Source organism: Lutjanus erythropterus, chromosome 16 (assembly GCF_056507025.1).
Source record: "Lutjanus erythropterus isolate fLutEry1 chromosome 16, fLutEry1.hap2, whole genome shotgun sequence".
Lineage (NCBI taxonomy): Eukaryota > Metazoa > Chordata > Actinopteri > Lutjaniformes > Lutjanidae > Lutjanus > Lutjanus erythropterus.
In genome coordinates, this window is record NC_139332.1 from 3874294 (window position 1) to 3899869 (window position 25576).

At 39.3% G+C, this 25576-nt stretch overlaps 1 protein-coding gene across 1 annotated transcript in view; it reads left to right on the forward strand.

The window, feature by feature from the left end:
* Positions 1-5030: 5030 nt before the first annotated feature.
* The window catches only part of phf14 (PHD finger protein 14), a 126220-nt gene continuing 105674 nt past the window's right edge, over positions 5031-25576 (forward strand). The window contains exons 1-4 of the mRNA XM_084738502.1: positions 5031-5147; positions 8809-8919; positions 10536-11302; positions 13964-14096. Of these exons, the coding sequence (XP_084594628.1) occupies position 5147; positions 8809-8919; positions 10536-11302; positions 13964-14096 (1012 nt within the window). The 5' untranslated portion in view covers positions 5031-5146. The remainder of the gene's footprint in view (positions 5148-8808; positions 8920-10535; positions 11303-13963; positions 14097-25576) is intronic.

The following is a 25576-nucleotide window of genomic DNA, read 5'->3' on the forward strand; positions in this document are numbered from 1 at the left end:
TACAGCCCTAACTTTAATCTTTGAAACAACAACAACAACTTTCGAGACTTGAAACCATTTTCCAATACATGGCAAAAAACAGTACAAGAAACAAGTTGACTGTCACCATCATGTTTATCAGTGTTTCAATGTTGGTGCCATTTTCTGTAACAGATTGTTATAACTGCGATAACAATGCTATAACTGATTGTTGAGTGGACAGGCTAACAAACGAGCCAATTAGCTCGCCTTAGTTCACTAAAAGAGAGAAACTTGAATTCAGAAGGTGTACAGTTATATTTCTCCATTTAAAATGGAAAATAAGTGTGAGAACATTCGTCGCTTGTGCACATCTCCCAGCTGAGACCTGAGAGGACGGGAGGAGGTGGGAGCTCAACAACCAGATCTTAATCAACCATGATCTTTCTGATGAGCTTGAGGCTGATCGTCCTCCCCGAAAAAGGGCCCGGCGTGAGGAGAGGAACTGTGAGCCGTGTGAGCAGGAGCAGTTCCGTTTGACTGTAGCGGCCATAGAACATTCGAACGGAGCTCAAGTCACACAGGACGAGTCAAGCGAGCAGGAGGAACCCATACAAGCAGAACTGACCGTCTCACCCCTACAGCAGGCTGAGGCCCCAGCAGGAGAGCTTCCAGAGACAGAAAACCCACCTTCATTGTGGAAAAGAACACGTCACCGCCTGGGGCTGAGAAAACCAGAAAGTTGGAAGAAAAGGAGAGACAGGGACGAGAAGTGATAAACTAAACCATTCAATTCAATTCAAATCAGATCAATGCAACACAAAGCAAAAACAAAACAAAACAAACAAACAAACCCTCAAATAAGAGCAATGCTATGTGTTGCAAGAATGGAGTTGAAATGTGACTCAAATATGTATCTGCATATATGAGTGAACCCCACCCCACCACACCTCATCCCAAATCACCCCACCCCACCACACCCCAACCCACCCCATCCCACTAAATTCAAATAAAAGCAATGCAACACAAGATTAATGCTATGTGTTGCGGGCGGCACGGTGAAAGTAGGTCCTGAGGGTCTTTCTGTGTGGAGTTTGTATGTTCTCCTCGTGTCTGAGTGGGTTTTCTCTGGGTGCTCCGGTTTCCTCCCACAGTCCAAAGACATGCATGCTAGGTTAATTGGTTACTCTAAATTGCCCAAATCAATTTCAAACCTATCCCACCCCACCCCACCACACCCCAACCCACCCCATCCCACTAAATTCAATTCAATTTGATTCAATAAAAATAAATAAATTCTTCAAATTAGATAAATGCTTGTGTTTCTTGTATTGTATGTAATGTGTTATATTTAATGTGTTCTGGCATCCTGTTGTAAAATGTGAGAGCTTGTCTTTCTTTAGGGAGGGACATATTACATTACTCAAGTGGCATTTAATTTTTCCTGTTGACTGCAGTATCAGCTGTAACATCAGCTGTTTGAAGTTATAGGATCAACATGTTCACCATGTTAGCATGTTAACATTTGCTAAAAGTACAGCTGAGGCTGATGGGAATATCATACAAGGTATTCAGGTATTTAATTACAATTTGTCATTTAGAAACAGGTTTAAAGTACAACTTGATAATAATTGCACAGGACTGACATGAACGTCTGATTGTGTAATGTGGTCAAATCAAAAATAATGGACACTGAAAAAACATATAACTAAAAAAAAATGAGTTAATAAGATTATTAAGTGTCAAGTTCAAAGAAATTCCTTCAAGGTGTTCCTGAGATATCATGTTCACAAGAATGAGATGGCTGGAAAACATAATGCCTCGGGCCATAAAAACACAAAAATAACAATTAAAAAGGGGGTTTTCAAGGTTTTTTTTGAAAAGAATTCTGAATCACAGAGGTCCTTCACCATACAGCCGTGAGTGCACAAAAAAATTAGGCAGATCAGTAGGAGTGTCAAAATTAATCGTTTCTAAGATGCATCGTGATGCGGATGTGGACGATTCTGCATTGATGCAGTGACAGAGCATAATCGATTATAGCGTAGAGCTGCATCGTGAATCGTTGACAGGATAATCATAATCGAATCACATCGTGAGATCAGTGAAGATGCACAGACCTACCGATCGGTCCAGTAATATCTAAGATTACCTCCGGCTAAGATGTGCTTACACATCTATACGCACACACAAACAGAAAAATGAGTTAATAAGAGAAGTGTTTGTTTGAAGGGAACATTGTTAAGGTGCTGATGTTCTACACTGTAAGAAAGAATTCCATAGAATTACGGATAATGTCCTGGCAGAAAATTACCAGTACATTTTCCGTTAAGTTTAAGGACACTTCCTTCAACCCTATAACAGAAAAGTCTGACAAATTAAAGCATCTGTTGAACATTTCTTCACCACTGAAAATTATAGTAATCAAATCTGTACAATGGGCAGTTTCTTCGAAGCTGGAATGTAAAATTCTGCATAGCCATTTAGTTACCCACATTTTCTTCCACGCTAAAACAATGTTGAAATTCATTAATGATTGGTATCCATCACCAGACCAGTGCAATGTTCTAAAGTGATGAATAAATGTTCATGCAGCAAATATAGCGACATGGTCCAAAAAATCCACCACAAAATAAGCAAATTGAACATGTTTATTTTTTCTTGAAGTACTGTTTTGCTTTTGTAAACGTCATTGCATAAAAGTGCATTCAATGAGTTTTTCCTCATATAAACATTTTAAGTCAAGTACATTCAATAGCTTTGATTGTTTTTAACAGTTAAAATGCCTAAAACACTGAAATGATAACAATTCATTAAACAATGTGCAAAGCAGGGATGCACAATAATATCAGCACATCTTCTGTATTAGCCAATAAAGGCTTTAAAATTAAATATTGGTATCAGCCCAAAATGAGTAATTTTGCTGATATGCCAGGTTGAGATGTCGCTTTCATTATGTGCAGCATAATTAAAATCATTAAACATAAGAACTGTCAGCAGTAGTTTTCTTATTTTGTTAAGTGAATGTGTGCATTTTGAATAGCACAGTATTTTATGTTTGCATCTGCCAGTGGGCCATCACAATAAGAAAAAGGCAGTCTTGATGTTGTCAGCACTTCACTGCACATCGGCCAAAATTAGTTGGAAAAATATCTGTATATCGGCAAAATCCAATATTGTGCATCCCTTGCTTTGTATAAGAGTTTTTTATTTATTTTTTTTTTTTTTGCTTTAAACGGCTACAAACAGGATAAAACATGACAAAATAAAACACTGACATGAAGATGCATTCAATAATTAGTATTGTACCCATGGAATGGTGTGCGGCACCAAGGGTAGTTTAAATGGAGTCAACTATGAAATGAACCGCCAACCATTTTGATAATCTATTAATTGCTTTGAGGATTTTTTAAGCAGTCATTTGAGGAAAAAGATCCAGATTCCTTGATTTCAGCTGCTCAAATATATGTTTTGGTTTCTTTACTTCCTTCTGAGAGGAAACTGAATATATTTGGGTTGTGGACAAACAAGACATTTGATGATGTCACTTTAGGCTTTTGGGAAACACTCATTAACATTTTTCACCATTTTCAGACTATTAACTGATTAATCAAGAAAATAATCTACTGATTAATCAATTATGAAAATAATTGTTAGTTGGAGCCTTATCAGAAAGCTCGTTTGTTTATTAATACTGCATAAATATCATGACTCTATATTTCTCCCCCAGTCATCCACGCTCCCCCTGCAGTGGCTCTACGCCACATGTGTCAAACTCAAGGCCTGCGGGCCAAATCTGGCCCGCGATTCAATTATATCTGGCCCGCGAGATAATTTCATGTGTCTATTATGAATGGTCCGTCGGTAAATAGCACTCCCACCACTCATACTACAAGTCCCACAATGCACTGCGTCAGCTGCCGCGCAACTCGAGAAATAAATCAACTTGCAGTCGCGAAGACGCGAGCTTCTGTCAAAGGACAATGTAAACAGGTTTGTCTGTTTAGACAACTGACTCAGTGCAAAGAGACACAAGTATATGAGGAGGGAGATGAACTGCAGCTCCACCTGAAACCAGGTAAAAATAAAAATAAGACTGACCCACAGCAGAGAGAGAGAGAGAGAGAGAGAGAGAGAGAGAGAGAGAGAAAACTTTTTATGATCATGAATCATAATATTAATGTACACTTCTGTGGTGCGTGATTTTTTTTACTCCAAGTCTGATTTGTGTACTTTCAAATACTTAACTGCTGCATCATTGTAAGTGATGATGAAGAGTCCAGACTCTGTCTCTCCTCTTCATCTCCTCAGTGTGTGTCAGTGTGCAGTTTAACCTTTTCCTAAAATACTGCTGGTTCTGTGGTGTTACATTTTAAATCTGAAGCCTGCAGTGAACCATAGAAGCTACAGTTGACTTTTCTATTGAAGTTTTCAGTGTGTTTTGGCCTTAATGTTAAATTGAGCAGGTCAATATGTTCATCTGTACCTGATGGACTGATGGGTTTGTAATATTATTATATGAACATATTTTTATGTCAAATGCAGTGCCATTGAGGGTTTGCATGATTAAAGTGTGTGATATCTTGTGTCCAGACAAAAAGCAAGCATTTTCAAATGTAACCCCCACCTGGATATGTGAGCTGAAATATTCTGAGCTGAAATATTCTCGTTTTCTTTTGTTATTGTTGAAGAAAAAAAACTTATTTTTAAATCTTATTTATTTTATTGAGGAAAAAGTTGTTGCAGTCTGGGTGTTCAAAATCATATTTCTGAATAAAACAGTCAGTTTTAGACAGTTTAATGAATGTTAATCCTGTTTGGCCCGCGACTTAGACTGTGTTTTAAAGTTTGGCCCCTTCTGTGATTGAGTTTGACACCCCTGCTCTACGCCCTCCAAGGGGGCGTGTTCCCCAGTTTGGGAACCACTGGTTTAACCAATGCAGTATTTAATTCTAACATAAAATTCATAGAAGAAATTATGAAATACTTAACACTATTTTTATTTATTTACCCGTCTTTCTTTTTTTATTAATTCATATCTAATGTAACAATCCTACATCTTCAGTCTTGGCTGTCCCCATGGCAACAACATCCAGTCGTCTTTACGTCACAGCTGTTGTCCATTGTCCACAGAACATGCTGCTACAGAGAGACCTGCCTCGTTCATTGTAGTAAACACGAACTACAGAGTGAGTTCTGTTTTCACCCTCTCATTTTACACTGAAATGCAGCTCGGTGTGTTTAGTCTTTGTTTGTCGGCGGACAAATTTAACAGCAGTGTCTGTTGTCTGGTGGCTTAAACTGCTGCTAATTAGCAGCTAGTCTGCAAGGCTAGCCTAGCTATGCGTTTTGACTTATTGTTGCTAATTATGCTAACGCTGGTCAGATTTAAGTCATTCGCTTTGCCTGCTATTATCACCTTAACTGGAATCTTACGTTTAATGCTGTTCTCATAATGATATCTGTGTGAAGCGGATAATAATGCCGTCATTTGATGTGTGAGGTTGAAGCTAATACTAGCCACCGTTAGCAAACAGTTAGCTTGCATGGCAGACAGACACAGCTGCAGTTAATTCGGATTGTTTGACTGAATTACTGCACACACAGAAGCGTGATATGTTACAGATAGTCTGTGTGATTAATTACTAATTAGTAAGAGACAGACTGTGCTAACCTTAGAGCTGTTTAGTAGCTGCAGAGACTCTTTGTTTGCTAACTGTGTGCTAACAGACGCAGCATTGTGCGTGCAGGTGAGGAGCGTTCATCGTCATCATGTTTGTCCCAGTTTCAGCAGCAGAGTTGCTTCTTATAAAAGCTGTTGGGATGAATTTTAATACACTCAGGTTTCTGTTGTCGCTGCCTCATGTATTCACTGCGGTGGAGAAAAGATTTGTCTTATGTAAACAAACATGAGGCCTTTCACAGAGCTTTCGTGGGTTTAACTCAGCAGAGCGACAGTTACCTCAGGTAACCTGCTTCTTGAACAGACGAAAAAAGCTGTAACCTATATATTCTGCTGTAAAAGTAAATCTTATAGGGAACTTTTTTTTTTCTACAATCCCAACATACTACATAGATTAGTGTTTTCAGATGTGTAATGTTACGTTTAAATTTACATTGCGGTTTTGGTAGCAGACTTAACAAGTTTGTCATGTAGCTCTAGCTAATAACAAAATGTGACCACTGCTAAGCCTTTCTTATGCCTTTTTTATTTAGTATTTTTTCAAATCAGTAATTTCACTCATACTGAAAAGGGCAGTTCTCCCCCAAATCAAAAATACATGGCCTGTAGTGTTATTTATGCATTTATTTTTTTTTGTTTTCACACCTTATTGTGAGCAATTTCATAAAGGAGCTACTTTCTTTCTGCAGTAGAATCCACTTAAGAACTACTTTCCTTCTAGTAGAAAAGAAAGTAGTTCTGGTAGATTTTTTAAATGTATTTTATTTAGGATCACAAGCAGAGTGCCATTTAGTTCCATCATGTTGAAGAGAAGGCAGACGTCTCTATGACTGATATCCCCAAAACAATCTAGATGAATAAATAGCACTATGGGTAATGTATGTATTTTGGATTTGGGAGTGAACTGCCCCTTTAATTTACAGTGAGGCTTTGGCAGCAGACTGACTTAACTGACTTAAGATTACTGTAATGGTAAATCTAAAGACTAGTAAGTGATTCAAAGATCAAATGTGACAGCTGCTTTGCCATCTTGTTGTAGCAGCATGTTAGTGTTAACTGTTCACTGTACACTGCTGCTATTCCACTGGTGTATGGCCCTTATGAAGAATACAATATGTCACTCATGTTCCACTACATTCTACTTCTGACTGCCATATATTGATTCTCACTGACATATGTCACGACTGATTATGTAACGGTGCTGCTGTGGGTCACTTATAGATGACATGGGACTTGTGTCAGACGGGCAGATACTGATGTGTGTCACCTTTGTTTTAGTGTCATAATCTGATTGTTAGTGCTTCTCATGACACTTTGACTGACAGGGGTTGTGGTGTTGCTGTTCACCTTAAGACAGTGAGAGTGTTCCACTTGTGTTCCACTGACAGGTCCTAAGTATTGTGTAAAACTGATACCTCAGAATCATTAGAAGTGGGTTAAGTGCCAGTTAGCTTTTCACATACAAGGAATTTGTTTTGGTATTTTGGCGCATTAAACATAGGAGAAAATTAAAAAAAAAGGAAACATCCTTTTGTGAAATGGGGAGGGGTTTCCTGTGGTCAGTAGCCCCTCTTGTTAAGCATAAATCTGGAGTTATGCATATGCCTCCAGATCATAAGCGTATCATTATTCTCTTTTGGATCTTGGTGCTTGAAAGCAGCATTTCCCAAACTTTTTTTTTTTTTTCTGGGGATCCACTTTTTAAAAATGACAAACCACTGTCACCCAATTCACAACTTGCTTTATTAGTAAATCTTGGGAGGAGTTCATTTGTGCGTCAATAAATGTTCCTGACCATTTTTTCTGACATCTCTGCATCACCTTAAATTATCTTTGACATGTTATTGAAAGCATATACACCTTAATATTTCATAAATGAGACGTATGTATTTAGGCTGTGTTAACGGTTAACAGCATTGTTTTTAATTTCCTTTTCTTTTTCCTCTCATCAGTAAAATAATAAACACATTTTAAATGCTTTATAAAGGTGTATTGCAGGAAAATATGTAGAATTTCCTGTATAGACTTTTATTTTTTAGGGGACCCAAATAAAATCTCCATCTGATCCACCTGTGGGTTTTTATTTACCCCTCGCTTGTAGTGTTATTTGTCCATCTAGATTCTGAGTTGCAGAGTTTTAGAGATATCAGCCATAGAGATGTCTGCTTTCTCTACAGTATAATGGGACTTAATGGCACTCAGCTTGTGGTGCTCAGAGCACCAAAAAATACATTCACAAGCAGTGTCCTTGTCAAAAATCATAACCCAGTTACTCAAGATAATCCACACACCTTGTTGTGAGCAGTTTCATGAAGGAAGTACCCTTCCTCCACATGGCTGTGGGTATAAAGTGTCCCATGCTGCACCTAAATTTTTTCAATTAAGCTAGTCATTGTTTTGTTCATTAGTCAATTACTCTAAAAGTAATTTGTCAGTTATTTTAAAAAGATAATTTTTATTGATAGATTAAAATAGACTAACAATTAATTAGCCCTAAGTAACCCCAACAACACTGACTACATCCCGGCCTCCCCACTGCACAGAGTGCAGTGTTTATTCAAAGTTTATTCATATTCAAATGTCCAAAATGCACCAAATTCGACACTGCACTTGCTTGGGTCTCCAGCAATACACCCACCAAGTGTGAAGTACATGGGATCAGTGGTTTCTTAGATATAAGTATTACAGACAGACAGATTCCTGTTACGTACTGTTTGGCACAGGCCTCAACACCTGATAAAGTTAAAAAACTGATCAAAGAAACATTGACTCATAGTTTTGAAATGATTTCATAAAGGAATCATCACTAAACATGCCAGTCAACCTGAGCCCAAATCTTAATACTTTTAGTCTAAATATGGACATAATTTCAGTTTTTGATGAGGTACTTTATACATATATTTATAGATGATGATGAAAGTGATAGTCTTTTGATTAATCTCTTTTTAACAATATGTGACCTATGCTATGTTCTCATCATCGATGTGATGAGTCTGCTCATAATGTCAGTGAGTGGGAGTAATCATCTTTAGGCAGCTTGATTAGAGGTTTTATATGGACTAACAAGATTTCTCTGATTACCTGCTTTGTACTGGTAGCTTTTAATAGTTTTACTGCTTGTCATTGCGTTCCTAAATTCTAAATTCTGTGCAACTCTCCTGTTTTAGTGGACCGCAGTTTGAAGCGCCGGCAGGTGAAGCCACTTGCTGCCTCTCTCCTAGATGCCTTGGATTATGACAGTTCTGATGACAGTGACTTTGAAGTGGGAGATGCGTCAGGTAAGCACAGTCAGGATTTGTTGTAGGCCTGCTGACCTTTTCTGCAAATTATGGACTTAATGTAGTCATGACTTGTATGCAGTTGGATTAAAGAGTCTTGAGTTGTTTCATTTGAAGGATTTTTAAGGGCTAAATAGGTAAAACTCAAGAAAATCTGAAGAAACTATGAAAAAAAATTATCAAATTTCTGGGGACAACATGAAAAGCATTAGCCATTTGTCGACAGATATGGCTCATAGATGATTGCAATCAAGATTGGTACCAAAAAGAAAATGATTGAGGAATCCTTAAAAAAAACCTTATGAGTATTATATTCCGAGTCCCATGAGATAGTAAAAAAAAGATTGTCTTGTCCAATCCCAGTCCCATGACATATTTAAAAAACACAATCCCAATTCTATGGAGGATTAAAAAAGGTTCCCTTCCCATCCCAAACCTGGAAGAATGACTCCTGTCCTATCTTGTTGCCATCAATCTGTAGTCCACATGTCATATAGTGGCCTGGTGGCTGCCATGAACCACCTGTGCAGACAGGAGAGAATTAAAAAAGAATGAAAAAGACAATAGAACAATTAGCATGATGGTAATAAAGAAAACAGTGTTCATTCATATTAGAACTGCATATTTATATCTAAAACGCTGACCTAGTTGTTTGTATGATACCTGTCTTGCCCACTACCTTTAACTTTGCTCCTGTCCTGCCTCAGTCCTGTGATGAATAATGAAACTGACTCCCATTCAATGGGAGTCCCACAAGAGTCCTGGAAAAAAGTCAGTTTCTACTGCATGACACTCCACAAATATAAAAAGTAATATATTTTCATCACCTTAGAATGAACCCCTTATGTCTACAAAGGGGGTGGGTTCTCTTCCATAGAGTCTGCCATGTTGTGCCATGTTTCTGCAGTAGCCCAGAAGGAACAAATCAAACACTGGCTCTATAGAGGGCCTTTCACAAAAGAGTTTTGTGGCTATCATAGGTTCTCCCTGATGCTTGGAAGGGGAGGATTAGGCAATGATATTCACTTCACATTCAGTTGTTTCGCCACTAAATACCACTAAATCCTTTGTCCTTCAGTCCAAAACCTAAAGACGATCATTTAACTGTAACATGAGAGAAAGAATTGAAGCAAGTCCTTACAAATGAGGAGCTGGAGGTAGAGAATCATTTGGATTTTATTGTTGCGAGTAAAACAAGTTGTAGACATTTGTGGAAACAACGTTTAAGCCTTGAGCCTACATATCCTGCAACCACTGTTCTGTTCTGAGGATGATACTGAGAGAGTGTTCCCTGTGATGAGACACTAGAACAAGGGGAATTTGAAAGGGAAGTATCTGTTGGAATTTAAATGAAGAATGAACTACTTTTAGTGGCTTGCCTTAAGGATACTGCTCCAATGAAACTACTGTACTGAAGTCATACCCACTGGGGAACACCAGTACTACCACTACAGAAAAATATTTCAAATTCTGATACTTCATTTCTTTGCCAAATGAATTTCAGGTGGACGCACCTGCCAGCATAAAGTCCCTACAGAGGCTGGAGCAGCAGCCAGACCTTTCAGAGTGACCTCATTATTCACTTTTTTCATTCTGATTGCTTTGTGTTCTGACAGGATCAGACGGTACAGGCAATGGCAGCGATGAGGAAGGGTCTAAAGCGAGCGCTGCAGGTTCAGAAAGTGACTCTGAGAACGCCGGCTCTGCAGACGACGGAATAGATGAAGAGGAGGCCAAAGACCTAGCCGCTGAGGACAACTTGACGGAAGACGAAGAGAAGACCAAACAGCAGCCTTCCTCAGACAGCTCCACCAAAGACACCCCCGCTGTCACGCCACCCAAGAGCCGACGCAAGAGCAAGAAGACAACAGAGCCCGAACCTGCCGCTGCTCCTCCGGCTGCTCCGGCTGCTGCTCCGGCTGCTGGTACTGAATCTACCTCCACACCAGGGTCCGGCAGCGCCAGCACAGAAGAGTCTCAGGCGGAGCCCAAGAAATGGAACTTCCGCAGGAACCGGCCGCTGCTGGACTTCACCACCATGGAGGAACTGAACGAGATGGACGACTACGACAGCGAGGACGATAACGACTGGAGACCAACAGCGGGGAAGAAGAAGGGCAAAGCAGCTGCTCAGAAAGGAGGGACTGAGGAAGAGGAGGGTGGCAGTGCCAGTGATGATGATGATGACGACAATGACGACGACGATGATGACGACGACGACGACGATGAGGATGAGGATGATGACAAGGAAGACGGTGATGACAACAACAGCAGCAGTGACAGTGAAAAAGAGGCGAAGAAGCCCAAGAAGAAGGCGAAGAACACCAGTACTTTTGATGAAGAGCTGACCAATGACAGCATGTCACAGGGAAAGGGCAATGAGGTGAGTGACGCTCCACTCTCACAAGTTTAAATGAAATGAAATGAAATGTTTTGTTTTTTTATGCTGCCCTGCTGGCAACAGCCCCGGCTGGACTCATCTCTGTCTATCTGTCTGTCCCGTTTTTTTGAACATGATATCTGAGAACATCTTTGCAGAGTTTCTTCAACTTTGGCACAAATGTCTTCTTGGACTCAAAAATAAAGTGATTCGATTCTGGAAAATACCAAAAAAGTTGGGACATTATGTAAAACATAAATAAAAACAGTGTAATGATTTGCAAAAGCTTGTCAGCCTATATTCAACTGAATACAGACACGATAATTAATGTTCAAACTGGTTAAGTATTGTTTTTTGTAAAGATACACTCAATAGGAATTTGATGCCTGCAACACATTTCAAAAAAAGTTGTGACAGGATCACGTTTACTGCTGTGATGCATCACCTTTTTAAACACTCAATCAGTGTTTGTGAACTGAGGACACTGATTGTTGAAGTTTTGAAAGTGAAGTTGTTTCTCATTCTTGCTTGATATACGACTTCAGCTGCTCAACAGTTCAGGGTCTCTGTTGTCGTATTTTGTGCTCCATAATGCACCATGTATTTTCCATGGGAGAAGGTCTGGACTGCAGGCAAAGACTGCTGGACTCTTACTAGGAAGATGCGTTGTTGGTACATGTGCACAATGTATCTTGGCATTGTCTCACTGAAATAAGCAGGGATGTCATCTGGATGGCAGCATATGTTGCTCCAAAACCTGTATGTACCTTTCAGCATTAATGGGGCCTTCACAGATGTGACAGTTACCCATACTATTGCTACATACATACCCTCATACCATCACTGATGTCTGATAACTGATGTTAGTGCTGATAACAGTCTGGATGGTCCCTTTCTTCTTTACAGCAACATTAATTTTTATCATCATAAAACACACTTCAAACTCAACAGAAACAAAATTAAACTTACCAGAAATGCCTTGGCTCATCTTTCCACTATTTCAACAATCACCAACTCTGGTTTGGTCGAAATAAACTATTTATTCACCAAGTTCGATATTAATTTTTTGGGAGAGGAGGGAGAGGGAGGTCTGACATCAGAGAATGTACATGTACAGCTAGAATATTTTCACACCCACCTCGGTGAAGAAGGGGTTTGCTTCAACCAAACCAGAGTTGGTGTTTGTTGGAAAAGTGGAAAGACAAACCAAGGATGTTTTGGTGAGTTTTATTTTGTTTCTGTCGAGTTTGAATTAAGATGACAATGACAAAATTACTGTGTCTGTAAATGGAGTCTGGTGTGTTTGGCGAGTTTGATAAATCAGCTGTTTCTGCTTAAACAAAACGTGTTTTACTCTAACAAAAAGGTCTCTCTCTATAGCGATCCTTTCCATAATGTCCACTTTCCACTTTGAAGAACAATCCGAGCCTGTCAGTGGCAAAAGTCAGCACCATTTGCAAATTTCCATGAGGATTACAGTGCTGTCCATATAATGCTGCATGTCTTGCTTAATACTGGACCACTGGATCTGCTTGACAGTCCCTTCTTTTTTAATTTATTGATTGCAGGAAGTAAAATATAAGAAAAGGAAAAAGTTGGCTAATATTAACTCATGATTTCAAAATCCCATTTATGTATACCAAATTATTTGGTTCTGCCTTTCAAAATGATCTTGTCTTGCAAATAATGCTTAAGAAAAGAAACAAATGAACTCAAAGCCAATGTTTTTTAATTGTTGAGTATAGCACAGTGAAAAAAATGCACTGATGGGGAATAAATGTAAAAAGTTTGCTTGTTTAGATAACTTATTTTGTTACAATAAAAAATATTAAAATGAGATGGACACACTGAAAACTTTGTCTTACTGGCTAACACAGATGTTGACAAAATAATCTTTTTCAACAGGCTGGTTCATTAGATAGCATCAAGGTTCTGTATTGAACAGATCCAGAACCAGAGCTTATTTGGGGGAAAAGGCCCATTGTGACTTAAGTATTGTGATAACACAGTATTTTGGGACCTCTGGTGATTCCCACCCCTAGTTCAAACCTTTAACATCAGTAATTTTAAAGTGTAGTTTAGGACCACACTGTGTGGGTTGCATTCAAATTCAATAGAATAAACTGTGCGTTCAAATGTACCAAATGATATGGTTCTTATTTATCACCACTGCTAATGAAACACTGTCTGTCCTTGTTCATAAGTTGCAGTTATACACTGTGTCTGGGTGCCCCTGGCAGCTCAGCTGTCACTCAAACACACACTCAGACATGCCCACTCAGAGGCCTGAAGGCTAAAGGAGAATTTTACATGTAGCACCCAAGGAAGAAAGTTTTATTCTGCCACCTTGCCCTGGTTATGTAAACCATTGCAGATGAATTATGGAGGTATTTGGTGTGCGCATTGGCTACTTTGTATGGCACTCCATAATACCAAACAACAATATGAGTCACAAAGTCACCATATAATCCAATGAGAGGTTTAGATGGTATCAGAGTGATTCCAGGAGAATTTCTGCCTTTGTTGTAATCGACTTACCACAGTGTCCACCAGCATTGTATATGGGATTTATGAACTGCCAGTTACTGGATCTGTGCTCAGATCAGAGGGAGGGGACATTGGATAAGTGGCTTTACCGTGGCTCTGTTTCCCCCGATTCCCCAGGATGCCTTGCTGGACCGGTCCCAGACCTGGAGCACTCAGCACATCCTCATCTGCTGCGTCTGTCTGGGCGACAACAGCGAGGATGCAGATGAGATTATCCAGTGTGACAACTGCGGGGTGACCGTGCACGAAGGTAAGCTGCAGAGTTTGTCCAACATGCAAGTGTGTAGATATATGAAGAGACAGAAAAGATGTATTCCAGTCAACAGTCCAGGCCTTTGTCACAGAGACTTCATGAAATGATACTCTGAAGTTGGTTCAAGCACTCTTCTGCTCTTATAAGACCAAGGCCTCACTATGTTTCAACCAAAGTGCCTTCCTTCTATGTGATACCGCTCTGCAATATTAGAATAGAGGGAAATGCATCATCCAATTTTTGCAACTTTCCAAAACAGACAGTCTGACAGTCATACTCATTTCAGCCAGCCATTGTCCAGGTATGTGGAGGTGTCAAATTAGGGTTTGAGCTTCTCTCTTTTTTATACATCACACCAACTTCTTCCATCACTTTTCATGTATGCAATCAAGTGCAACACCATGAATGTGTGTGCCTGTGACTCATTGCACTGAGACTACAAAGACGGGGAATAACATCATGTTTTAGAGACTGGAGAGGCAGTGGGATGTAGCTCTGATCACAAGCTTTTTGGCCATTTGGAGCAAGTATAAACACTTTTGCAGAGGCCTGGGTGACAAATCAGTAGCAATAGAAATAAGAAATAGATTGCTAAAATGCTGTAGACTTTGCTTAAAATGCATTAAAGGAACAGTTCATCCCAAATATATATTTTTACCCTGGCTTGTATTTAGAGATGCACCAATTGCAATTTTCTTAGCCGATTCCGATTTCCGGTTTTTATAAGGGTCTGACCTGTCAATTCTGATTTTGGCCGATTTTGATTTTCAGTCTTTCTAAGAACTGTAATTGACAGCATTCACAAACATTTTTGCAACTTTTCTTGTAAAAATTAAATTAATGTTCATAATGTGATACTGACTATTAAATATTCATTAAATACTATTTAAATCTTCTCCAAAGTCCTCCAGGTTACAGCCAGGGCTTATTATAGGTTTACATTAAGATTATGAATCAGCTGAATGTGATCTCGCGGGATTTCGCGGGGCGGGATTTCGCGGGACGCGATTTCACGTGATCTCCTGTGGAAGCAGATGTAAACAAACCGGAGACGGACACTGTGCAACAGTTTGCTAGGGTAAAACTTTGCCATCAGAAAAACAGATGCAAAAGTTAAAGGAGTCTGGATGAGAAAATGTTTGAGGAGATGCATCAACACAAGTTGTTTATTCTTCAGTCAGAACAGGAGGTGAGATTTTAACTGTCCCTCTGTGAACAGCAGTCTGCTGCTAGCTAACATTAGCCTGAAGAGCTACAAAGTTTACGGCTGCTCTGTCTCGTTGTAGACTGTCTGTCTTCTCTTTATCCTGTTCTTGGAATCTGTTGCTAACATCAACTTCATGCAAGCATGTGTCAGAGTGTGTAGCTGTTATCAGCGCTGTGGTGATGTCACGGTCAGTTTGTCTGCTGCGCGCATTATGTGACCATCATGCAGAACATATGTGTGACAATTATGGGCACAGAATCGGATATGTGACGCTGACCGGCCGGTTTTCAGCATGACCGGCCCTGACCGGTGACCGGCCGGTCAGCGTCACATATCCGATTCTTCCGGTTCCGGTCTCTGGCCGGTCGATCGGTGCATCTCTACTTGTATTGCTGTTTATTCATGTACATTTTTTTTGGTGTGAGTTGCAGAGTTTTGGAGATATCAGCCAGCTGCCTTGTGGCGCTCAAAGCGCCAAAAATACATTTAAAAAATTCAACAGAATGTCTCATTCCAGAAATCATGACCCAGTTAATCCCAAAGCCTTGTGAGCATTATAATGCTAGATATATTTTCTTCCTACTGAACTAGGAACTAACTTTTGTCTCTGTTTGACATCATCCAAGTTTCTAGATTGTTGATTCAAGGGGGCGTGTGCGCAGGCAGGCGGTCCAGCAGACAGAATTTGTAAATGTAAACAGTTATCTGGTAACATGTACAGAATTGATTACCCTCTTGTGTTGATGTATTATTACATCAGGAAGTGTGTAACTGAGGTTGAAGAGAGAATAAACCTCTGTCTCAGCTTTCTAAGCTGAGTGAGCCTGACTGCTTGGAAACAAGATCGATGACTTTGTGAGTCATCTCTTTTGGATTAAAGCTCTCCCAGACATCTATAGTTAAGGCTGACCATGCAGAGTGGATCAATGTGACACCACTAATTTTCATTTATTAGTTTATTTCCCTTTTGTACTGATTTAAAAGCACCAGACAAAGCAATACAGACAGAAATTGCCAGAAAAAGCTGGTGGCATGAGAAAATAGTATACAATAATAAACAAGATGTTAGGCCAAAATGAGTAGAGCCCCTGACACCTCCACACAGCACAAATGTCAGCCTTTAAATTAACATCCTTCATATAGGAAATTTAACTTTGAAAGCTGTGAATTTTGAGTTTAAGTTTGACCCTTTGAGGTATCTGTAGCTGCTTAGTGTGGAATGTTGAAGCCAGACTGAGTTAGCAACATTAGTTTGTTTCCACATATCAGAGGAACTATCACTATCATTTGATGTTAAGCATGTGAATTAAAATGGATATGGATATTGTACTCGACCATACTGCAGTTTTTAAAATTTTTGTTTAATTGTGCAGCCCTGACAACAGGACAACATTAAACATAAACATGAGGGTGTAGCCCTTTAAAACACTGCTGACTGTCCTGACATATAAAACAATATTCACAGATGTCATAAATTATACAGTGTTAAACTGCACCTTGTAATACAGTGATCCATATTAAGTTGTTTTCCCCTGAGATAGTTAAAATAATTTAATAATTTATTTATATAGCCACAGTTCAACCTGCTTTACAAATGTAATAATACCACTGTAATGTTGAGCACTGAAAAACAATGACAGTTCACAGACATTGACTGGGTTACATAATCAACTACAATGTTCACAGGCCTGTAATCACACATAACATAACATCACACACTCACATTGACTTGCACAGCACTGACACAGTCTAACCGCACTGTGATTGGCTGAACTGTATCAGGGTTTAGCCTTGAAGCTGCGAACACCTTTGAGGTTCAACCAGGACTTGTTAGATTATCTCGGACAGTCGAACTCTCACACCCTCTTGTGACACGCGCACACACCCACACACAGACACACACACTGCCCTAATCACCAATTCTCCATAGCAGACATGAGATATTAGGAGCAGGTCTTAAATTTATCTTGTTCCTTTGGTTGGTTGATATTTTCTTCCTTTGAGACATGTTTAATCTCCCTGAAAAGACACAGAAGGGAGACTAAGTGGTTTGCAGTGGAGGCTTGAGAAAGACGAGGCAGTGGCAGCACTTGCGGCCAGTTCCTATCTTCCTCTCCAAGGACGTGAGCATTTTTTTCTGGGGCAGTAAAATATGGAACTTAATTCTAGCAATACGTTTTGAGTTGCTGTGTACTTGTGCTCAAGATGGAGAGATCTATTGTGGTTTGGGTGGTTTAATTGTTTAATGATCTTATCCTTGAGATTTACAGTCCAGCATTTCATCTCCAGGATTTCTTTTCATTCTCCTTAGTTTAGATGTCTAACACCCATCCTTGAGAATTGATGCAAATCGTGTCCTAGCAAAGGAAACTTGGACTTATATATACAAAATATATGTAATTTATGAAATGTTTTGGTCTGATTTACTTAATATAATTTCCAAACTTGCTCCATGCCAGAAAACATCCTTGTGCCAGATGATAATTCACTTCAAACTTCACTTCAAACAATTTAAAAATGTGCTTAAAGTCTTCAAAATGGGAAAGATTGACATTCAAGCCATTTTCTTGTTCTCCATGCTGGAATCCTGCATACACGTATAGACAGAGTTGTCTTGACTTTTTACTGCAAGCTAGTTTACAAGCTATCTTACTGAGGCGGGCCTGAGTCTGCATTGTCCGCACGTCCAACGTGCCTGCTATGCAAATGTTCGTGGATTACCGACATGATTCCGTGATAAGCGAGGTCCGCCTTACAGATCTTGCAGGTGATCCTTTTCTTTGGCGCGTTGAGTTTGAAATGCTCCCAGAATTTAGCCATTTTGCTGTGGTTAGTTTACCTGTTGCTTCCCGGTCACTGTTGTGTATTTGCACCTTTCAGCAGAGATGGGACACAACGGAAAGATGGCTCACTCGTTACTTCCATCAGTTCCGAAAAAATGACAATCGAATTTGTTCAAAACAAATTTTGTCATCGTTTGACTAATTGTTGCACCCCTAAAGAATTACGGTTTAAAAATGTGTATTTTAATTAGCATTAAGAGAACCCTGCTTACAACAGCTGTGCTGTGAAATGAAAAAACCTTGCATTTTGTCAACTCTGTCAGATTTTCCATCCGATAGAGTTGACGGCTACATTTAATAAAAAATTAAATCGGTTGGAGGTTGGCCTGATTCAAGGTTTAATATCGAAGAGTTTGATCTTTGAAAATATCGTTTCCAGCATAATTGAAAAGTAACAATCAAAACCCCCGAAAAGTACAGATTTTGTCCCTGTTCTCAAGAATGAATGCTAACAATTAATGGTTAGACTTTGGAAAAGAATATATTCCATTGTCATCCAGGAATTGCTGCCTTACTTTGGTGAAGGGGGTTTGTGTACCCCTGTGACCCGTGAGCTTTGTTGTCCAGGGCTTTAGCTCCTGGTAAGGTCACCAGAGGAAAATTACAGTTAAAGGTAAGGCTAAGAGCAATTCACATACTGGATGGGGAGCCATATTTTCTCAGCTCTTGAATTCTGTTTTTATCCAGTCATTTTTAGGTACTGCACTGTGATCTAAGGTGTTGCTAGCATTAATGAATTCTGGTTTTTCCAGGCATTTATTTAGAGGAGAGCTGGACTGTAATCTTGCTACCTTGAGATCCAGCTATTTGATTATGAAGAAGCGCTATGCTGAGGCAGGCTAGTTTGACCTGGCACTGAAAGTATGTCCTGTCCTCCCATAAGCACAACTGTTGACGAGGCTGTGTTTTATCAGAAATGAAATTTAGTTTAGAATTTTTGGAGCATGCATCTTAGTGCATGAAATGATAGAAAAATGCTTGTGTAGACGATAATACACAGTCTGTGGGCTGACATAGAGAGAGACTGTAGTTTCCTCAAAAAAAACAAATTCTCTGTGTAAACCCACCACTTTTAGAACACATTGCTTTAGTTATACCAGTGCTAATGGCCATTTATTGGGCAGATAACAGTTGAACAAATGCCAGAAGTATTCCTTATAGCTAGAGAAAGAACAACTAATGAAACAAAGCAGTGTTTATTCTGCACAACTATAGTTGTTATGCTTCTGTAGCCTGTGTCAGCAGCTGAATGTAAGTTAAATTTGACTGTAAAGGCAATAGTAATAATACTAATGTTATGTTGTAACAACTGGACTAACTAAACTTACAGTGCAACTTAACTAATGACAGTATCAGCCAACCCATTTTTTTTTCTTTAGATGGTCACTGTGTCAGATGAGCTGATTACAGGGTCATAAATTCCTTCAATAACGTGGTTGAGAGACATGACAGATTACACGATGGTCCCTGACCAGTCACAGCTTGCCATGTTTCACAGCGGATGTAATGTCATTGGGAAGGAGGCACCAGGGACCAACTTCTGGAAGCAAGAATGTAAACAAACAATGGTATCTGAAGCAGTGTGTATGATGCCTTGTGGTTTTTTGAAAGCATGAAAAAGAAAGAAAAAAAACACTTTGACCTTTCCTCTGTTCCACAGTTCCACCTCTCAGCATCAGTGGAGTCCATGTAGCCTATTGTGCAACAGCCTGCTGAACTTTACAAATGCTAGCATTTTCTCAGGAGTGGAGATATATACTGTTCTAAGTCAAAGGATTCGTCCATTTAACACTTTCAGTAATTCAGCAACATTTTTCAAATTAAATTACTTAAGTCATTTATCAAGAAAGAAATGGCAAAACATTTGCTTGCTGGAGCATCTCAGTTTGTGCACTTGTTGCTCTTCTGTGCATCATATTATTTTAAACTAAACATTGCAAGCCCTCTTAAGGGTGCTGACTTTATGAATACACACTGTGGCATGGGCTCTGTTTTGCAAGAATTGTGTGCAGCATTTGACATAACTGACCGTTACATTCTCATTGACAGACTGAAGACACTGGATTGTAATTTCTTAAATCCTACCTCATCCAACATCTCTCTTTAACAGCCTACATTTGGTTTGGAGTACCTCAGGGATTAAATCTAGGCTCTATTTTGTTTTTTCTATATATGCTGTATGGGTGCAGCAGATGACAAAATTCTTGGTTCAGATTGTACCACGGTTTGGAGTCATGGCTCACATAATTTTTCGGATTTACTTTTATGATCATTATGAAACTGTCCAGCTGAAGTAAAAAAAAATAACAGTGTACTAGGGTTGAATGATTAGTAAAAATTTTCCGACCAGCCACCGTCAGCCAAGGCATGGGCGATATAGCCAAAAAACCAATCACAATAGTGAAGTTTCATATCGGTCGATATCGATAATTATTGATGGTGTAAGTTGTGACTGATATGTTGTGTACTCTAAAGGGTGGAAGTGGCTGAGGGGATAAAATAAGTTTGTTGTATTATATTGCAACAGTATTACAGGGATGACTATTGGTGCTTTCACAAAATGTGAGATTATTTTATAAATAATAATCAGTAATGTGGATATAATGCCTAAGTGAGCAAAGGCAAATATGAGATCAGCTGGAACAGTCTGGTAAATTCTCAAAATGACATCACTAAACTGTAATGCAGCCTTTAAAACCAGGAAAAGACGACACTTCTGACATATCATGATATAACGACATCCAAAATCTATCACCATATCTAGTGTCATATCACAGTACAATATAATAACATTATATTTCCCAGCCCTATGTCAGCCCATCATCAGTATATCACTACATACATTCATTATGTCCAGCAGACAAAATAAACTCACAACGTGGCAGGCAATGAAACATTCTGGTGGCCTGGTAGCTCAGTTGGTAGAATGTACTCAGGCTGTGCGTCCCCCTCTCCTGTCATATCTTTAAGTATCCTTTACAATTAAAGGCTTAAGTGGCCAAAAAATATTCAAAAGAAAAAAAGATTTAAGAAGAGAAACATTCTCACACCTATTTTCCTTATTAAACGGTAAAATACAACCGTTCACTAAATTCAAGCTGCTCTTTTTTACTGAGCTAAAATGAGCTTAATTGTTGAACTAATCGTTAAACTCTCTTCATTCAAACTCCACAGAAAAACATGTAAAATTCACCAAAACTGTCTTTGTTAGTCTGTCCACTGTTCCAACAGTCACTTACTCTGGTTTGATCTGAATTAATCCTTAATTCACAGCATTAAAAGAGTGAACAGAGTCACTCTGGAGACCAGTCCAAAATCTTCCCAAAAAACAACAGACAAAGGATTCGGTCCAGCGTTCATAGGTGATATATTTGTCCAGTCACCTAACCCTACAATATATTTGGGCAATCATAATCTGCATTAATCTGCATTATTCAGTCTGTAGATTAAATTATTAATGGAGCAACAAAAAAATTATCAATAAAATAATCCTGTCCATTTAAAAATCAGCATGTTGCTTATTTTTGCACTTGGATGCTGGATAAGTGATAGCCCTGATACTGGAGATAGTATCAGGCATCTCTGCTGAAAAGGTGGACTCATAACATGTTAGCTCATTTTAGAGATCACAAAGTATCTTGTCGAAGGTTAAGACAAGGTCAAACGAGGACGGACTTTGAGAGAGAGATGAGAGATGAGCTGTCAGTATCTGGAGCTCATACCAGTCAGTCCCGCTGCTCGACTTCACTGCTTCCCTTTGTTCTTGCGTTCACGCCGCCGTCCGGACACCATCACTCCCTCTCAGATGAGAAGAGAGGCTGACATGAAAGGTAGGCACACCAGACCCGGGTGAGAGATCAAAAGCTGGAACGGGCAGAAGTCCACAAAGCAAGAATCTACACAGAGCACATGGAGGAGTCTGTTCTTAGCAGCCTGCCTTTTGATTATCACAGTCCGGCCAGTCATACAGGCAGACAGCATTACCATACCACAAGTTCTCCTTGTTCTTCACTTGTGTTTGTCTTTGACTGTAAATGCCAAAGAAGGTCTCTTTTTGAGCAAATTAAGCTCTGCTGGTTTTATGTTATTTAGTATTCTGTACATCCAGATGTCATCTTTTGTTTCCTCTGAGAAAAGGTAAATGCCACTGATATTTCACTATCAAGCTGTTATCATTTTCTGGTCCAGAGATGTGAAAGTGATGTTTAATGTTACAATGAAATTAGCTCAGATGTACTATACAACTATTAACCCCAAATGTGCCTATTTGTTCAGTTTAGTATAGGGTTCCAAAATGTGTGCATTTTCCTTAACTGATAGTTGAACACATCAACAATCAATAATCACGTCATCTTTAATAATAATAGGATACAAAATGCATTTTTGAGTTTAAAGGAGAAATATGTAGTATACTGACTGTAATAAATTATAAAATGACCAAGATATGTCATCAGAGATCAAGGAAACATGTTAAGATGAAATACAGTCAACTCTGACAACAGCCGGTGTGTGTATTCCAGACTGGAGCATTTATTTTTCCCGTTTCACATTAATTGCACCTCAAATTAATGCCGAGCGTTTGCAGAATGAGTTAGTGTCTGTTTACGAGTTGTAAGAAATCATGAATAATCTTGAAGGAGTTGATGTTTAGAAGGGTTAAATTGAGCAAAATTTGTTTGGCAGGCAGTGAGACAGACAGCCACTAAACTCAAAGTCCAGAGTGTGTTATTTCAGAGCAGTGGGCTTTTGTTTTCAGAGTAATGGGCCGCTGGAGTTTTTGATTAACATTAGTCAAATAGGAGGAAATGGTGCATTTGGTGGGGACTATTTTCAGTAGCAACTATATCATTTGGATCGCTTTCAGAGTCATTTGGTGAACAATACAAACACTCACAATATCCATCCAAATTTACAGGGTATACAACTTATTAAACACCTACATAATATTCAGGTGCAAATAAATTTTACCAGAGATATACTATCCAGTGGTCATTGGTGCTGATGGGTTTCCTGAAGTATGTTTGGTCCTTACTGATGTCTTCTTTGATGATCACCAGGATACCATCAAATTGATGTTGACTCATACATAAGTAGGAATAAAATTTGTTTTCAAATGATGAATAACTCCCATAACAGAGCGTTGGGTTCTCCAGACTTCTCTCATCTTTGAAGAATTCTATAAACCCATATTCTTCTGTTTTCTCTTTTTTTTTCCCTCTGTGCAACACACAGCAGTAATAGGTCATTAATATCGATTTTCCCAAACTGAAGCTCAAGATTTTACTGAATATTATTTTGAGCTAATGTGTTTTTATGTGTGTTTTTTGCTGTATAAAGGAGAAGTCTATAGCCACGGTGTTATCCTTTGAAATTTCTATTCCAGGCTGGAATAAGTGTTTTTTATGTCCATTTCACATCAATCAGAGGTCAAATTAATGCTGAATGGTCGCCAAATGAGCAAGTGTCTGTCTGTGAGTCATAAGAAATCATTAAAAATCTTGTAGATAACTGTTAAATTGAGCAAAATGTTAATGGAGTTTGGCAGCCATTGAGACAGACAGCCATTAATCTTATTGTCCAGAGTTTGCTATTTCAGAGCAGAGGGCTTTTATTTTCAGGATAAAGAGCTTAACTTTACATTGATAGAAAACTGACAGTTATAAACAGCTGATCAACTAACATTGGAATAGTCATCCTCACTGCTGTATTTGTTTTTGCATTCTCAGTGGCTACATATTCCTTATTTAAATGCCAACTAAATTTTTTCAAAAAACATTTGTGAGTATGTTACTCCAATTGGTGAAAACAAGAACTGAACAATATATCTAGGCAAAATAATTTGTTCATACATATGTATCCCAGCTGCTGGTGTCTTTAAATAGCTTTACAACGTTGTTCCACTGCAAGCCTCCAGAACAGCTTCAGTGCTCCTTGTCATAGATTCATTAAGTGTGAGGAACTCTACTAGAGGGACCATGAAGACGAAAGATATTCCCTCAAGGAGTTCTGATGATTGGGGTGGATGATGATGTCTGACACATTGTGACAAAATCTCACATAGGTGTTCAGCTGGGTTGAGATCTGATGCCTTTGAAGGCTATAGCATACGATTCACATCACTTTCATAATCGTCACGCCATTCAGTGACCATTGTGTCTTGTATGGAAGCATCTGCATTCATTATGTTTCCTCACTCATTAATTCATATTTTTCTTTTAATTTGTCACCCATTTGTATTCTCGGGTGTGGAGATAGCTCTAGATAGATGATTAGTAGGAGACTGCTGCCAAACTGAAGATGTGAGCCATCAATGTGCTGTCAGAATAACAGATGGCTGCTTCATTTATGTGAGCTGCTCATCACTTTTCTTTTCATCCCATGGAAAAACAAGCTTTTCCTATGTCCTTATACACATGATTTCATATTCTCGCGGCAGCATGCATCCACACCTCGTTGGTTAGCCTTTGTTGAAGGCAAGCAAACAGTTCTTTCTATTAAATCTCAATACAGTTAAAAGTACTTCTCTTGGTTCAGTCAACTCTACCTTGGCCCTTCTTTTTTTTTTCCTGCCAAGCTCGTCATTTCTGACAAGGATAATCTTTCCTTCAGGGATTATGAAGCTATCCTGTAGTCATCACTTTTTGTCAGCTTAGCTCATATTAGCCAGCAACCCGTGGCTTAACGGTCTGAGCTTTGTATCTCAGTTCAAAAGGAACACCGAAGATTTGTGCCACGGTTCAGCCGTAAGTCGGTTAAACCAGCATGGTGGTCGTTCACAACCCCCAGTTCCACGGTTCAAAGCCCAATCAGTGAAGATGAAGCGCCCAACTGTTGCCAGAGGTATTCCAGTAATACCTTTCTTTAAGAAAATAAACGTTGAGTGGAGCTATATTGGAGCTGGTAGGACTTAGCCTCCTGCCCTTGCCACATACTGTGGAGGAAATGGAGGTAGAAATAGACAGTAGTTATGTCCACATCGTGGGTAGTTAGATTCAAAGTAGTTCCTCCGTTTTGAAGGTCAGGACGAAGTCCAGCTGTGACTTAATAGCCCCAGAGGAATAATCAGCAGCTTGATTGGTGTGTCCTGCCTTCGAGTTGATCTCTCAAGAAAAAAGCAGTGGCCTGTAAAAACTGAAGCAATACCCCACCAGCCTCTGAAGAGCAAGAGTTCAAAATTAGTGATTCACCATGACACGCAGCAAATGGTCTCTCAATCAGAAAAGGACATGCACCTACCAAACAAAGTGTAGAGCTGAATAAACAACTCCATCTGCCCCAGTGTTTGCTTTCGATGGGCTGCCCGACTCCCCAGTGTGGCACACAGTGACGGGCATGCAGAACATTGAGCTTTTGATTTGTGAGTCTTTCCCATTGCTCAAAAAGCCCGAAGGCTGGTTGACTGAATTAGGAGTTAGAGTGTTATCTCC